The following is a 17,573-nucleotide window of genomic DNA, read 5'->3' as shown; positions in this document are numbered from 1 at the left end:
TCAGGTGTCAGATGAAGGAGGCAGGATGAGTTGAACATCATCTCTTGCAGCACAATATGGAACAAACATTAACTTATAGCTCCAGGTAGGTGGGTGTGTTGCCATTGTCATACTGTTATTCCCAGGTTTATACCCATACTACTTCAATTGCTATAACAGAACAGTGGCTCTATTGACTGCACTGGTTTCTTTACTAAGGTGTCCACTTCATTTCTTCTGATCCCAGCATGTGCACAGAAATACGACATTAGGACCAGAACTACATCATCTGTGAACTGCATGCAGCATTCAAATAAAACACTAAGGAGGAATAAGGCCATATTCTACTAAGGCAAATCTTTGATCACATAATATACTGAGGCAAAATATTCATTGTATACAGTATTAAGGTGCAGTTTTATATGGTGCACTTTATATGACAGTGTACTGAGGGGCATTCTGCAAACTATACACATGGACACATTTGCATGACCAAGGGACATTTTTAAAGACGTACTACATACATATTTTATTACTGTGTTTTCATGGCATGTTATGCTAAGTGTGTTAAACTATAAGAGTTTTAGACACAGAGGACGGTCTGGCAGCAGAAATGACCACACAGAAACACGCTGGGTGTGTAATTGTAACAGCCCTCCGCTTTATTGAAATACATCGGAGTCAGGTTAATATAATGAGTTCTCCACGAGTGTGGCAGCCAGTTCCATACATTATTTTTTTGTTTTGACCTTACACCTTAAATATTTTTTGTGCAAAAAAGAATCTACATCACCTGTAGTGGGTTATCCTCAGTAAAACGCCCAAACCGTTCAAAAAGGAGCAAGTCCAAGTAAAACAACCAACCGAAAACAAAAATGATTACATCTATAACATGCAAAACTGTACAAATTATTACAAAGCAATCCTAGAAAAAAAAAACAAAGTGTAATATGATATGAAAGAGCAAAATAATATAGAAGGTACTGTAGATAAGAATTCACTGAAATGCAAAGGCGTTTTTTATTTTTTCAATTTTCTTCGTTTTAAATGTTACCACTGTGGCACCTCAGCCATCAAACCACCTGTCACCCTTCACCCCTGAAACATTTCATTAATATTTAATGTGCTAGTCCTCGCCCCCCTCTCTTCCTGCTGGCCTCACCCAGGTCACATATGCCTTTACTCCTCCATCCATTGCTCCATCAAACAACCCTCTAACATGCTCCCTCTCATCTGAATGAAAATATTTCATTGGTTCTGACATTTCCTGAGTTTCTCTTCCCCCTTCAGCTTAACCTGGGCACCCTGGGATCAGTTTTCCTGTACAGTATTGGCCAATAGTACAACACCTGGCTAAGACAGCTTCCTCTCCCTCAGCTAGTACACCCTACAGATCAACTCCAGCAGGAACCAAGGAGAGTCGAGTTTATAAAAAGCTTCTAAGAGGTGGATATTTGGAATAAAACCAGCTTACATCGTGGTGCTCTAAACCTCTCTGTCGCCATATAAAATGGAATACTAAATAAAACACATGGAATGGGCTGTTTTGTTGTGTTTCAACAGGAATTGGCAGGAATGACCACCAAACCACTAGCAGACATTTTCTCTCCCTTTCTAACAAACAAGCTGAACAAACTGGAGTACAGCCGATACATTCTTACAGATAATACCACATATTATAATCAGCTTACAGTTACTGTTTGACATCAGGACATTTTCTGCTCCAGGCACACTGTTCAGTACAGCTTTCTCACATTCCTTAAGTAAAATGTTTTTTTTCTTTTTTCTTTTTTAACACAACCTGTCTCTAAAGTGAAGGAGATGCCCCCATGTCGTAAAACGTTGTTTCAAAGGCCTTTTCATCGTGCCAAAGAAAACCCGGCTGGAGGGAGGGTTAGAGATCTGACAGGCATCACTGAGGTTATTTTATGCATGGTTTACAAAGACAAACAAAAACCCATGTGTCGGTTTTCTCGCAACCTGTAAGTGTTCACATTCTTATTTTAGTGTTGTAAAATCGAGATCTCATAAAATGTAGCTTCTGAATGAACAAATCATCAAAACAGAATAAACCAAGGCAGTGAGAAAGACATGTAATGCCCCGAAGCCTCCCTCTCTTTGTCCATTTGTGGTTAAATCGAGCCGATCTCAGTGGAAGGACTGAGCTTTCCCATCACGTACCACAGTGAATTTCCAAACACACGGTAACTGTTGGTTAACTGATCAGAGCTGCTTCGCCTCTTTGCACTTGCAGAGGAGGAGCAGGACAAGGCATAAAACTCCCCCTCAGTCTGTGCACAGATACATGTGTGATAGGTGGTTTTGTGATAAATGCACGGTCACTCTACAGTACGGGCAGTAGTGTTGATCCATATGTGTTTTCTTCACTCTAATGCACACTACGTAGAGGGGGGAAACACACACAAACATAGCGTGTCATAGAATAAAAAATACAAAAAAAAAAAAAACTCAACTCTAAAAGTCAATCAGTAAAAAAAGAAAACTGGAAAGTGGTTCAAAATGGCTTTTTGTGTGAATACAACTCCAAATCACTCAACACACACACAAAAAAAAAGGAAAATAAAGAGCTTTTTCTTTCCTGTGTAGTTTTCTATAGTATTTCCTTATCATATATTACTCTCTACTTTGAACCTATGTACATTACTGTGATGGGAGACTGCTAGTTGGTCAGTTTGGTTGTACAGCAAAGAGGAACACCTACGCTACAATGGGAGGACACATCCAGGGCTGTTGGATGATGTCACTCACACTGGACCAATGAGAAGAGGGTAGCTGTGATGATGTCATACATGTCTGCATTGTTAACGCTGCTTGTAGCTTTCTGCTGATGGTCAAAATAAAAAATAAAGTCACTGCACTTAGTATCATAAGCAAAACAAAGAAAAATCATCGCTTTCCTTTTTCTCTCCAATGGTTTTTTTTTTTTTTTTTTTTAAACATTTTCAATTTCTGCAGCACCTAAAGAGAAAGCAAGTGAGGGAAGTGAGGAGGGGTTTAAACTCCACCCATCTGCCTCAGCCCATGAAGAAGCAACAAGCCTCACTTTCCTCATCTAAGATTGATAAATAAATTAAAATATTGTCCCCTAAAACCCAAAGAGTCTTATGTACAAGTACAAATCGTTTTCTCTCCATAATGATCCTCTTGTCGTTGTGTTGCAGCGTGAGGGTTTTGAGTCTGACTGAATCTCAACAGGGGGCTGTGGACAGAGCGCTGTCGCTGCTGTTGATAGCAAAAAGAGCAGAGACAGCAGGTTTTCATTCCTATATTGTTTGCCCTTTCTGGATAAACACATGCACACACGCTGGCAAGCGTATACGGCTTCTCTTAAACACACACACACACAGACATTTGCACCCTCATATATCAGCGCCCACATGTACACTAGCTGATAACTTCTCCCTCAGAGACGACAGACTGCTTTAGTGTTCCTGCCCCGTCCTGGAAGTACTGTGAGAGACAAAGTGAGGTTGTATAATGGGACAAATGTTGCTCAAGAGGGCGCGGTGGACAGGTGGTGCAGGTCTCTGGGTGGTGATGGAGGGGGGGGTGTTCAGAAAAAGGGTGGGAGGTCATGGTGGAGGAGGGGGAGGAGGGTTTGAAGTCCTGTGCTGTTGGTTATTGGCGTTAGGCGGGTGATGGTCTAAGCAGGGGCTCATGTGTCCCAGGCCACCCTGTCTGTGCTCTCCAGGGACAGGGACTTGGTCTTGTGTGGGGAGGCCGGGCTGGGAGGGCTGCTGAAGGTGGAGCTGTTGGAGGCTGTGGAGTGACGGGGGGAATCCGAGTCCTGGGTGAGGAGAAGAGAGGATGGGAGAGGAGGATACAAGTGGAGAAAGCAGGAGTTAGAGATAAAGGAAGAGTGTGAGGTTAGGAAAAGAAAACAGAGAGAAGAAAAATTGATTAATGCCACACAGTGATGATGCAAATGCTTCTAAGCCCTGTCTCCATGATGATAAATGAATACAGTAAGTAATTTAGACATGATGCATTTTAAATGCCTTCTGAACTAAAGCTCAGAGAAGAGGCGCTCAGACCTGGACGATTCTTGTCTGTGGTCAGACTGCTCCCACCCCCACCTCATCTTCACTGCAGTCCACAACGTTAGATCAGCAGCTCAACTGACCAGAAATGATCAGCTGAGGGAAAACACACATGCAGGCAGCCAGATGAGGTGGTGTGGCTCAACCCTCATACAGTATGACTTCCATGAATTAACGTAATGAAAAAGCCAAGCCTTCCTAAACAATCCAGCACTGTGCATGAGAAATCAAGCTCATTCAGAGGCCTGTGGATGCTGAGTATGTTTGACTTTCCTTTTTCTCCAGTGCAGTGACTACACTGATGTGCAGTGACTACACTGATGTGCAGTGACTACACTGATGTGCAGTGACTACACTGATGTGCAGTGACTACACTGATGTGCAGTGACTACACAGATGTGCAGTGACTACACTGATGTGCAGTGACTACACAGATGTGCAGTGACTACACTGATGTGCAGTGACTACACTGATGTGCAGTGACTACACAGTGACTACACTGATGTGCAGTGACTACACAGTGACTACACTGATGTGCAGTGACTACACAGTGACGTCACTGATGTGCAGTGACTACACAGTGACTACACTGATGTGCAGTGACTACACTGATGTGCAGTGACTACACTGATGTGCAGTGACTACACTGATGCGCAGTGACTACACTGATGTGCAGTGACTACACTGATGCGCAGTGCTAACACTGATGTGCAGTGACTACGCAGTGACTACACTGATGCGCAGTGACTACACAGTGACTACACTGATGCGCAGTGACTACACTGATGCGCAGTGACTACACTGATGTGCAGTGACTACGCAGTGACTACACTGATGCGCAGTGACTACACAGTGACTACACTGATGCGCAGTGACTACACAGTGACTACACTGATGCGCAGTGACTACACTGATGCGCAGTGACTACACTGATGTGCAGTGACTACACAGTGACTACACTGATGTGCAGTGACTACACTGATGTGCAGTGACTACACTGATGTGCAGTGACTACACTGATGTGCAGTGACTGTTGCGGTTTGGAGCCAATCGAAACCTGCACAAACACATAAGGCACAGTCGTCTTACTGTGTCAAAAGTTTGGACACACTTTCACAAACTTCTGATTGCTAATGTACTGTGAGAAAAACCTACAGCAGCAATCTGTTTCTCAACACACACACACACACAAACACAAGTCAGTGCAGCTGGGTAGCTGTGCTTTCTGAAACACTCACAGGTCCTGGAAAGTTTTTTGTACTGAGGGAAGCGCTGCCCAGCTGCACTGTCTGAAAGCCTTGTCTATGTGGCATAGTGTTTGAAAGCAGTCTACATTAACTTTTGTAATGTATTCCATTATTATTAATAATCAATCATTCTGGTAACAGAAGAAATGTCGTCATTATGAAAGAACATTGCAGGATTGAGGTGGGACCCTGAGCACAGACTGGCCTTGATGCGCTCTGGACTGGACATATTATGGACAGAAACATGGAGCCATGGAAGCAGACATGCTCTTGGACTGGCTGAGTGGGCGGCGGTGGGAGGAAGTGTGCTAAATGGCCGAGCAGCAGCAGCATTGCACCATTCCATCAGCAGCCAAAAACAGTAACACAGGCCGGGTGAGGGACAGACTGATGGTGCAACTGATACTCCAGTAAAACATGTGTCAAAGCATCAGCTGTTGATATGAGGGGTTGGAATGGTGCAGCGACGGGCTGAGGGACGGCAGACTTTCTGTGACAACCTGCGTGTGTTTGTGTTTAGGCTTTGGATGCACCACATGCTACTCTGTGTCTGAATACTGAAATATTAGTGTTCTGCATGTGGGTGCATACACAATGACACTGTGCTCTCACTGGTGTGTCTGGTGCAGCTGTGCAGCTGTTGACATTACCTTCATCTTACTAAGCAGGGTCCTTAAAGCCCTTTTCAGATCGGGGGTCTTCTCCGATGGTGAGACTGCCTGCCACTGCAGAGGAGAGTTCAGACTCAGCGCCCAGCCCTCAGACAGCATGCTGGGGTGGCAGGGCGCAGGCAGGGAGGGCGGGGCACAGCTGGGTGAGGGTGGGGGGAGGCGAGGAATGGGGCAAGATGGAGCTGACAGCATCCAGGCTAATGAGCCATGAGGATGGGGAGCCACAGGAAGAATGGCAGGCGATCTGAGAGTCGGTGGGTGGATGGGGATAGAACCGCAAAAGCTGTGTGACCCGTTGCTTAACTTGTATGATGAAATGTTATGTCTAATGCTGCTGCTGGGGATGCTAGCATTTTACCACTGCCTGACTGTTGATTACTTGTATAAACTATTAAAGAGACATAAGCATTAGCCAGAGTCACAGTACGGCTTCATTTGAAGCAGCAGCTACCTACACCTACAGCAAGGTACAAGTAACAGTCTGTAGTGGGAGAGAAGGTCAGAGGTCGCGGTGAGCTGACTGAGTTCACTAGAAAGCGCTGACATCACTTATCGCAGGGAGCTAATCAATCGGCCAGAGAAGCGGGATGAGGTGAGGCCTGCACGCAGAGACCAGGATGTTTGGGACTGATGGGATAGAAGGGGGTTTTTTAGTGGGGAACAATGTCATCTGTAACATAAGGTCTAACACTACAATCATATGACAAGGAAACAATTGTGATCTCCGCCTGGACACAGAATACTGATGTTGGGTTGACATTACCTCCATATTCACAGCTATAAAATGAATACACAACAATCTGCCCAATCAGTTTTGCTGTGACTTGAACCAATTAGTGAAAACTAAAGTATGCTTAGGCCAATCATTCCAAAACTTTTAGTATTGCACATAAAAACCTTTGCTTAGAGTCAACTGCACATGAAGCTATATGTTGAGTTTCATTGTATTTACTGACCTCTCTGTCAAACTGTGAGAGGGGAGCATCACCACAGTCCATGCCTCCACCAGAGGACAGGGAGCTCTCAGAGGGAGAGGTCATGGTCTGACGTTTAGATCCATAGCTGCCCCCTGACAGCTCCCTGCGCAGAGCACTGCCATTCTGAGAGGACGAGCCTAGAAAGAGAAGAGGGAGGGCAACGAACAGAGGAAGGCAGTGAATCTATTTGAAAGCTCTGCAGAGATGATGTTTATTGATTTGTCTGGTTCTAAGAAAATTTCTGGCTTGTTGTTACTTACGTATACCCAGTCCACTGCTGGCGCTCATGGAGCGGCCCGGTTCGGCCCGATTCTTGGTGATGGAGGGGATGCTGACTGAACCGCTGAAGCCTGCGCGGGTTTCCTGAACACGAACGTTCTGGTTTAAATGCGCACAGGGCAGACACACACAGACACACACAGACAGCATGCAGTGCAGTTAGCAGGTGCACAGTGATACACACTACACACAACTGAGCACAAAAAAGGCCAAAATGTGACTGAACAGTAGGACCTAGGCTGAAAACATGCACATGCTCATCATAAATATACAATAGGTCAGGTGGGAAAAGGACAGAGGATTTTATAGAATAACATGACTCTTTCAGGTCAGGCTGCAAAACAGGACATAGCACAGAAAATTCACTTTTTAGCTGCAATCCTACTGTTTGCATGCTAGACATCAGTGGACACAGGGGGACAGTGTTTAGGCACAATAAACAACATTCATGTATCATGTGTACACCTCCTGACTAGTCTTTACTTATATTTGGGTATTTTATGTGCTTTTGTTTTTCCAGGATGCTCTACATACATCTGAACTTATATACATATATATACATATACATACATACATACATACATACAAACATACAAACAAACAAGTATACATACATACATATATACTGTATATAAATGTTGCTCTGTGTGTACCACCGACAGTGAAGAGTTTGTGTTTGTGATTCCAAACCTTTGACTGGCAATGTATATGTATATGTATATGTATATGCTTGAGTACCATAGGCAGGTCTTTAAGGATCTGGATCCCATCTCCTGGTCCCATGTGGGCTACATGGTTAAAGTTGGTGGGATTGGAGATCAGCTTGTTCCTCATCTCTGGATCTCGCAGCATCTCTCTGCCAAACACATGAGCAGAGCCACAAAACAGATTAGGCTCACTAAGGCTCATAAAACAAGGATGTAGTGCATAAAGCCAGAAGGAAGCTGCTTTTCCTAAACATCTCCAAGAAGCATTTACAATTTGATTTCAACTGCAGATTCTTTAGTTGCAACTACAGAGGTCATATAAGGAAGTTTATAAGTTTATAAGTTTCTATTTTCTGCAACAGACTCTCCTCTCAGCATTTTGCATGAGAAGCCTTCATTTTTATTAGTGCTTTTCAGAGTTAAAATGTAGTAATGATGAATAAAATAGTTCAGAAGCACTACAGTAAATAAATCTAAATATAAGGTATAGAAATATAAATATAATAAATAATATATAAAAAAACATAAAAATGCCCACAGGACAGAAAGAACAAAAGAAAAATGCTACTGCCAAGTCTTCAAGTCAACTACCTCCTCTGCTGAAGTCGCTCTTCTTCAGGCACCCTGAAGGAGAAGCGTCTCTTGTTGTTCATGCTGCGCACCATCTGCTTCCTGCTGTTGTCTGACGTCTCCGGGACAACCAGCTCATCACCCTCTGGATGTCACAACAAAGCCACTGGGATGTTTACATCAGCAACTACAAAGCCGTTCAGATCTCTCAGAGTGGCACGTCACACGTTCTACAATAACTCAAGGTACTGTTGTGCTATAAAACTTGTATGCAGTGGAGAGAAGTACGGTATATGAACCACTGGGAATGACCTGGTTATAAAATGTGATGAAATTCCACATGCTTTTATTGAACACAGCATTAAAAATCAGAGTGCTGTTGGAAAAAGTGCCTGAACCCTTGGATTAGTAATTGATCAAGTCTCCTCAAACAGGTGATTCCTGCTGTAGATCAGACCTGCGCAAAAAATTTTGACCATTGTTCATAAAAGAACTGCTTCAGCTCAGACTTGGATATCTGGTGCGAACAGCTGTCTGACCCCTGATTCCACAGCATCTTTGTTGGCCTATGATCTGCAGTGATGCAGAACAGAAATGTTAACTATGTCCGCTGATTCCTCTGAGCCTCTAGCTGTTCCTTTGAGCTTCTTTTTACCACATGGAGAATTCTGGGTCGTACCTTTGGTGTGAGCGGGGCACCCACAGAACTAAATCATCTCCATCTAGAGACAGTTTGTCAAACTGCAAACTAACCCTTTTTTCACTTTCACACAAATCAATAACTATAAACCTCTCAGATGTTGTTTTTTGAGACATGGTTCACATCACCTGAAACCTTTATGAATATCAAACACGAGTGTTCTTCATAAACCAAAGTAGCTCTAACCCACATCTCCAATTTGGTCTCATTGATAGACTAACTCCAACTTTTCTAACTTTTGGTTCTAGATAGCTTCAGCCCTTACATTTTGGACCACAGTTAAAATAAAACAGACTTTTTCGTGGTCTTACCAGCCATCTTGTTTCTAAAGTAGATAAGTCGGACTGTCTCCAGTCCCAGCAGGTTCAGAGAGCCATCGATGTTCAGAGGTCGCACCTGAAGAGCAGTCAAAGAAATAAAAAATGATTTCACAACAAATAATTTCTGACTATAATTATTACATTATTCCAAAGAAGTCAACCTAATATTTACCATCTGACGTGAAGTTAATTTCAAAATCTGAATTTAATTCAACTATATTAAGAGCAGTCTCAGTGGTGATGGGCAAATAAAATGAATTCATTTCATCCAGCAGGTGGAGCCAGAGACCCCACCGAACGTCTCACTGCTTGACATTTTCATTTAATTTCTGTGAAGCAGAATCACATATCAGACACGATAACCTGCAGCATCTCACAGCACTGACCTTCTTGAGAGGGATGGTCTGAATCCACTCCATATTATTAACATCAAACACGTCGACAGCGTTCTCACTGTATACTGACAGGTACGGAGCATTGTAGCCTGGAGCACGGGAAACATGATTTCAGTGCTTTAACTATATTTCTGTCATTCTGATTATGTTTTTATGTTCAAATATTCTTATTGATACACATGTTAGTAACATTATAACAACTTAACTTACAGGCAGAGTTGGGCATAGCTGGCCACATCAGCTCCTGCTGACGTGACCTGCGGCCCTGAGAGTCCACGTACACTCCGATGGCGCTGAAGCACAGCAGCAGCTCTTTGCTGGAAATCTCCACAGCACAGAGGGCGTCCAGGCCCTGCTGAGGGATAAAGGCCAGGGTGTGGTCCTCATGGTGCAGCAGGCTGACCGGGGACATGTCGCCATGGACACTGAAGAGGACATCGGAAACAGAGTCAGATTTATTCAGTTAAGATTTGTGTTTAATTCAATTTACTCATTATTTGTGGATGAATCATTTAGGAATAAATAAATTAGAACAATCTTAATGTAATAAGAAAATGGAGATTAAAACCATTAGTGGAAAACCTCCACTGTATTTACATCTGTTGCTAAACAATGAGAGTACCTGTAGCGGGTGAAGCCAGACTGATAGCCCACATAGAGACGCTCACTGAGCAAACCCATCCACTGAACTGGACCTGGGGCCTGCAGCTCCCGCAGCCGACGGTGACGTGCTTTACTTTTATTCACCTGAAGGTCACAAAAAAGTTTTTTTTTTTAATCCAACCTTATGGCAAAAAAGAAAACCTTATGAGATATTATATCGATGCAAAACCTTGGAGGGGGAAGGAAGAAAATTGGTGTGAATCAATGACGGTTAAAATGTGAGTGATGGAGTAGCATTATTAACAATGGCTCAACAACTAATGTGTTCTTTATGTTTCTCAACATACAGAAATTAGGATGTCTTCTGACCTCATAGCATATGATTTGTCTCTTCATGGCCACACAGAGGCAGGTGAGCGAACCGTTGCGGACGGACCCGGAGACAATGGTATGGCAGCCTTTTGTCTCAGCCAGCTTGTAGGACTCGCTCTCGCGGCCGTCCAGGGACTGCATCGGGAAGAGACGGACATGGCGGTTCCTGCCGGAGATGACTGCAAGCAAATGCTCCTGGGGAATCAGGTCGATTTGGTGGACCTTCTTGTTGTCCCCCACCCGGATTATTTCTGAGGACAAAGGGAATGTACAAGTGTGAAAAAGAAAGACGGATAAGGGGAGAGAAAGAAAGAAGATTTGAGAGGAACAAAAGCAGGCAGTTCTGGAAGCGGCATAGAATCAGGTCATCAATCCACCTATTGTACCCATATAAACATTTAAAACTTCACTATGGTGACCGTCTTGTAAGTGGACCTTACCATCTTTGGTGACATGGATGACAAAAAGGCCTTCCTCGTTGCCTAGAGCGACACGCTCATGGTCTGGAGAGAAAAGAGATGACGGCAGATTGCTATTTTAGTGGCAGTAAGGAGACAAAAAAGGGCATTCTGTGCAGAAAATGTTCCAATCTGCTAGTGTCTATTTTCATAACATGGAGTCTGGACTACTGGGCATAGAGGGTCACTTATATCTGATTGGTTGTCTAGAAACATAACTGTCTGGAACAGCTATTCTCCACTGCAAATGCAACAAACAAGGAAGTATCTAGTTTTGAGTGTACAGATGTCGTCCGCATACAGACTGGATAACAAAGACATGATATAAAGAGTATGCACATTCGATCATTTCTGTGAGTCCTGGAAATCTCACTGACAAAGTACCCTGTTTTTTTTTGTTTTTTTTTAACTGGAATGTGCGTGTTAAATGCCCACCGATAATAGCAGCAGACTGTGTTGTTTTGATTAGAGGGAGGGTGCTGTCATAAGCCTCTTTGGGGACATAGACAAAGCGCTCCTTCAGCTTGTTCTTCTTGAGGATACGGTGAAGCTCGTTGAGGAGGCCCACCCACTTGTTCCTCTCCTGGTCGCTGTCGGCCAGGATCAAGATGGAGGGCTTGTGGCTGCTGGAGGGGGAGAGCTGGGACGCTGTAACCTGGGGGAGAGAACAAAGAAAGTGAAAGGCCATATTAGATACTGAAAATAATTTCAGGATTTACTAGTAGTTAGAGTACAGTGGACGTTTAGTTGCTCAAAATCAAGAGAACTTACTCTAAATATACAGGGGATGTCTTTGCGGCTGGCATGGATGACATCAGAGGCCAGGACAGAGCTGACTGAAAACTCTTCATCCCTGGATGACAAAAATGAGACATGAAGGACACTGTGATGCCTGCAGTGGAAGGACTGCAGTGATTAGCGCATTTTTCATACATTAATTGAACTGGCAACAGGCAAAACTTGGCAAAAAAGCTAAACATTCTCTATGTTCAGCTTCTAAAATGTAACTATTTGCTATATGTTTTTCTCTCATACATAACAGGATATTGAATATTGACTGACAATTCAAATAAACTGAAATTGTGACACTGACTTATTTAGGTCTAAAAATCATGCACAGATTTATAATGAATATGATCATTAGTAGCAACCCTATACTTTCTGCAGTAGCTAATATCTACACTATGTTGTATGGAACACATTAAACTATCTTCAAATCTATAAAATATTTCAACAATAATAATAACTTAAAGTATTGTATTTAAAGTTAGTAAGAAGAGTTTCAGTAGATTTGTTACCTCATATCTATGACTTGGCTGACTACCACACTTGGCTGTGTGGCTTTTCCTTCTCCCAGTTCGTATAGGAACAGTTTAAAATCACACACCACAGCCATCGCCCTCTGCCAACCCTTTTTTACCCCTGTTGGTTTGGGTACCTAAGACAAACGCAGCTTAGTGTTATAACACATACACTAGCACCAAAGGTTGTTGAAAAAAATATCTTGTACAGTGTCGGCAGTGTGTGTACATGTGCCCACAAAAAGTCATATTTCACATTAACTTTGTGTGAAAGAAGGAAGAAAGTAATGAAAGCCATGTTTTATCAGATAAAGTAAACAACTTAGAAACAAAATCTAATCCCATGGTCTCCAAACATCTGCATTCTTTTCAACTGACTATTACTGTGTACACTGAATCACTGACTGAGGCCAAAGACAGTCACACTCACCCTGACATGACCTTCATATGCAGTACCAATACCCCTCTGGGGGTCAATACCAAGGGGGCCCTTGGTTTGGTCCTGGGGCACTGGACACACAGCTGGAGCCTTGTCTGCACATGTTACGTGGCACGAGAAGTTACACACTGGACAGGGAGATAAGAAACAAGATGGAGACAAATGAGAGGTTTGACTGGTTGAGTATCAGCCTTTAAAATGAATGGCCTGTAGTTTATTAAACCTTAATATTAGAATATATGACCTGGGATCACTAAAGCCAAAAACAGAAAGGGTTGGGGTTTGTCATACATTTTCAGTTGGTTCTACAAATTTAAATCAGAGCAGAGTTTACAAGTTCATCGCATTTTCCTTCATTGTCCTCTTTCCTCACCTCCTACTGTTCCTGTCCTTACCTTCACAGGTGCAGCCTTGACGTATGAGCCCCACCATGAGGGAAGTGCACTGGTTACACTTAGTCGGCGTGCTGAATGTTTTCACTATAAACTGATGTGCTTTGGGCTGTGGAGAGTATGAATGAATAACAAAAGCATTTGTGAATAAAACATGAGGTTTAATGGGGAAAAGCTGTCTAACAATCACATATGACCCTACAGAAAAAGGTCTAACCTTTGGAGAGGAGCGTCCAATACTGCCATACCCTCCTGATCTCATGGTGGGGGTCTGGACTGTACGGGGAGGATGGTCTATCAACTACATGAGATAAGGACAGAGGATTCAAAAACCTCCTTCAAAGTCAGTGGATTTGCACAGTTTTTCTTTGATTGTGTACACAGTCTGGATGTTTTTTACATTTTCCTAAGGGCTCATTCACAAATACATGATCAACAGCAACTGGTCAAAATGTGATTGACTTCTATAGAAATACACCTGTTTTATTACTTTTTTCTTTGTTTACACCTATATAATTAAAAAACAGGTTGAGGTTGCAAACTGGACACTTTATTTAGAGCACCACATATGACTCGAGAACACCCCAAGCTCCATTTAATCTGAGTTGACTGCTGACCTTATTGTTTCCCTAACATTGTACGGCTGTTCCTTGCATTTCTCCATAATTTACTTGCAATTCAAAAACACTGACCTATTTGACTTCAATAGTCTCAGTATTCTGAGTAACAGATTAAGCTGAAGCTTCACTGAAAATGAATTGGTATGGGAAATATTTGGAACCACATTTTCTCATTCCTCAACATGCCCAGGCAACTGTTCAGAGAGAGGCTCCTGATGCTAAGTTCACCTTTATCATTTCTCCAAGGCAATTGTTCTAAATAAAAACATATCTTCATCAGGCTCTAAATGGAACAGGAAACTTCATCCAAACACTATCCAGGTCCTACTAATATCTCATTGAGGGCTGCAGGGCATGTCACTTAAACCAGGCAAACCAGCAGTTATTTGAAATTTGTAATTAGAAAATGTGTGGAGCCCTCTATGCATACAACACTTTTTCAACCAGACTTAGAGATTGTCTGACCTCTATGGGTTCCATATCACTAGCCATGGAGGGTGAACGTGAGCGGGACTTGAGGTGGGATTTAGGGTCATCTTCTCGAGATGGAGTGTTGGAGGGGGTGAAGTTATCCATAGAGTCCACCTGAGTAGATAGTGGCAGGATGTAGAAGAGAACAGAGGTAAGTAAGAAAGGCAAAATGAGAAAGAAATGACAGATGTCAGAAAAGAGAGAATCAGTACAGGAGGTGGTGATAAGGCAAAAGGGCAAGGGAGGATGAGAATAGGAAGGGTAGGAGACAGAAAGAAGTGTGGAATTAAACAAAACAAACCACAGAACCATGTGCAGCTTCCATGCTTGGGGGGAAGGGAGAGCACCATAATACACAAAAATCTAAATATCAAAGTTGAGTTTTCAAAGCTACAGAGGAAACTGATCAGAGCGTCATTAAACCCCATTATTATAACACATGTAGACAGCCCAGTGCTGATTCAAGACACCATACACCATGCGTGGCCATTCACAAAGCTACACTGAGGAATAAACAGAAAACACAACACCCTGAACAATCAGCACACATAGCAATACCCTGTATAATTAAAATAATCCAACATAACACATCCATTAAAAAAAAAAGCTGTTTTCCAAAACCCCGAACATGCAACCAGACAGTCATAGAAAATGAACACACAAATTTAAACACAGGACAAGACGGCACATTTAGAAAAGCTCAGTGACAGCGATCATAGAGCACAGGGATGGTGCTTACACGTCTGCCTTTGCTAGTTGGGCCAACGGATGGCGAGCGCTTCAGTGGCAGGAGGAGAGGCAGAGAATGGCAGAGACACAGAGACGAGTGAATATCAGAAAAGCTGAAAACACATTTTGACAGACTGAGGGAGAAACATGAAAATGGTAATATAAGCCTGTATTAAACTGGACCAGTGGTTCCCAGCCTTTTTTGTTGATGCAGGGTTACCCCAGCAGTCAATCAGATGAGCTCAAGTACTCACTAAGTGACTCAGGTTGAAAAGTGACTGGTTACAGAAACTGGAGTGATGATCCCACCAGTTTGTAATTGCAATTGACTGTTAATTTTTGTCACTACAACTAAATACATTAATAAATTTCTTTCACTCCAGGCTTTCCATATACTCCCCTAATTACTACCACCTGGGGTAATTATTACATCAGTGGTTGGGAATCACTGCATTAGACTACTGAATGTCCATCAGGGTTGAACTGAAGAGGGGGATGGGTCCTGATGGAAAAATACATGTCATGGGGAAGGAACAGCTTAGGAAGAGTCAGTATGGACACAGTGACTTGTCAAGTTGTCTTTTTGACAGAAAGGCTATCAACAGAAGACATGGGACATAAAAAACGTACTTAGTGGTTCTGTTTGATCCAAGTCCTAGCACTAGGAAGCTAAAGTGGAGCCATGCCACTAGCCAACGAGGACTAGCAAGCACCTGAATACAGAGGCAGCACACTGCAAAATATGCCCTCCTAAAATAAATGTTTAGATTTGACTATTTACTATTCGACTATTTCAAATAATTAAACCATTTTTTTTTTTTTAAAGCAATAAACACAACACGACTTTCAATAGGAAAAGATCATTTCACTCTCCTCATTTATATTACTATACTGAAATATTATATATTTTTTTCATTTTAAGAAAAATAACAGTTGCTAAAATGACAGAGCTGGCATTTTTTGCAGTGGATCCACTGTTCCTTATTATTAGACTGATGCACAGGCACACACTCACAAACGCACGTACTCACACATCTACAGTATGCACATACAGACTGTCTGTCTCAGCTAGTGTGTCTTCTCATTTCTACAGCATAGAGCTACTGTTCTAGGTATATAAACACACACACACACTGACCCCCACCTAACCAAGATAAACTTACGTCTTCCCAAAACTCAATTAAAGAGGATGAGGATGAGGAATAAGAGTCCTGACGTAGCAGACAGAGTGAAGCAAGAAAACAACCAAAAAAGTAAAACGAAAATAAAAATCTGGAAAAAACTTAACATAACATAAAAGCAAAACTGAGAAACAATGAACTGCAGATTTTTGACATTTATGATATCTAAGTTGGCTGTGATCATAGATTTCTAATGGTGAGCTCCAGACAGACAAATCAATGATCAAATTAACTATTTAATTAAATCCCCTAATTAAAGCCCTGTAAGGATTTCTTTATTGAATACGTACATCAAACTGGTCGAGTGCTGAGGTGGGGGCGTTGAGAAAAGCCAAGAAGGAATTTTGTGAATCCTGGTGCTTAACACCTACAGACACAGAATAAATAACAACTGTGATATGAGTCAGTGATATTAAAACTTCAAATATGAATGTGTGTGTGTTTGTTTGTTTCTGTGTCTCAAATATGAGTGCTCCACCCCCAAAACTTTCTAGTTTGGAGCAAATATGGCAAGACATAGAAATTAAGTATGCACAGTAGAATTTACATTTCAACACTTTAGTCCCTGAGAACAAGCATTGCCACATCAGTCTCTGCAGATTTTACTAACTGACAAAGACAACAGTGAGGTCAACTGATATTCACCCCTGCGTAGCCGTAGCTCCTCTGTCTCCCTTTTCAGCCTGTCAATCTCAGCCAAGAGCTCCTGGTTTTTATTCTCCACCTCCTGCAGTTTGCTGGTCGATCAAAGACAATAATGCATCAGCTATTAACCAGTGTTTTGGACAGATTTTTTTTCTGACCCACTGAACACCTAAAAATCTAAGTGTTTTTATCTGTTAAAACAGAATATTTTTGTCTCAGAAGTATAAATACACATTAAGTACACATACCATTCTGTAGAGATGTTGTTAGCTTTAACCTTGTTCAGTTCGTCCTGGATACCCTGCTTTGCCCTGATCTCAGCGTCCAGGGCCGACTGCAACTCCAGACGGGCCGACATGTCCAGCTTGGCAAAGCGCCGCATCTTCCACGGCATGTCCTGTAACAGAAAGCAGGAAATGTGAATATTTGAAAAAAGAGAGGGAACTATCAGGCTAC

The 17,573-nt window shown here is 42.4% G+C and overlaps 1 protein-coding gene across 8 annotated transcripts in view; it reads right to left on the bottom strand.

Annotated features, from left to right (window-relative positions):
- Positions 1 to 618: 618 nt before the first annotated feature.
- cdc42bpab (CDC42 binding protein kinase alpha (DMPK-like) b) overlaps positions 619 to 17,573 on the bottom strand; it is a 65,973-nt gene continuing 49,018 nt past the window's right edge. The window contains exons 21-44 of one of the 8 annotated variants that reach the window (XM_026318125.1): positions 17,366 to 17,514; positions 17,118 to 17,209; positions 16,763 to 16,839; positions 16,455 to 16,502; positions 15,302 to 15,340; positions 14,557 to 14,676; positions 13,689 to 13,772; positions 13,475 to 13,580; positions 13,071 to 13,207; positions 12,638 to 12,777; positions 12,111 to 12,192; positions 11,775 to 11,994; positions 11,322 to 11,384; positions 10,879 to 11,132; positions 10,529 to 10,653; positions 10,117 to 10,331; positions 9,898 to 9,995; positions 9,503 to 9,587; positions 8,513 to 8,636; positions 7,953 to 8,070; positions 7,196 to 7,313; positions 6,915 to 7,072; positions 5,938 to 6,012; positions 619 to 3,787 (exon numbers count right to left, since the gene is read on the bottom strand). In XM_026318125.1, coding sequence (XP_026173910.1) covers positions 3,656 to 3,787; positions 5,938 to 6,012; positions 6,915 to 7,072; positions 7,196 to 7,313; positions 7,953 to 8,070; positions 8,513 to 8,636; positions 9,503 to 9,587; positions 9,898 to 9,995; positions 10,117 to 10,331; positions 10,529 to 10,653; positions 10,879 to 11,132; positions 11,322 to 11,384; positions 11,775 to 11,994; positions 12,111 to 12,192; positions 12,638 to 12,777; positions 13,071 to 13,207; positions 13,475 to 13,580; positions 13,689 to 13,772; positions 14,557 to 14,676; positions 15,302 to 15,340; positions 16,455 to 16,502; positions 16,763 to 16,839; positions 17,118 to 17,209; positions 17,366 to 17,514 — 2,859 coding nt within the window. In that variant the 3' untranslated portion in view covers positions 619 to 3,655. The other 7 variants (XM_026318126.1, XM_026318129.1, XM_026318127.1 and 4 more) reach the window with 7 other exon arrangements.

Source organism: Mastacembelus armatus, chromosome 24 (genome assembly GCF_900324485.2).
Source record: "Mastacembelus armatus chromosome 24, fMasArm1.2, whole genome shotgun sequence".
Classification (NCBI taxonomy): domain Eukaryota; kingdom Metazoa; phylum Chordata; class Actinopteri; order Synbranchiformes; family Mastacembelidae; genus Mastacembelus; species Mastacembelus armatus.
This window is presented reverse-complemented; position numbering and strand designations above follow the sequence as displayed.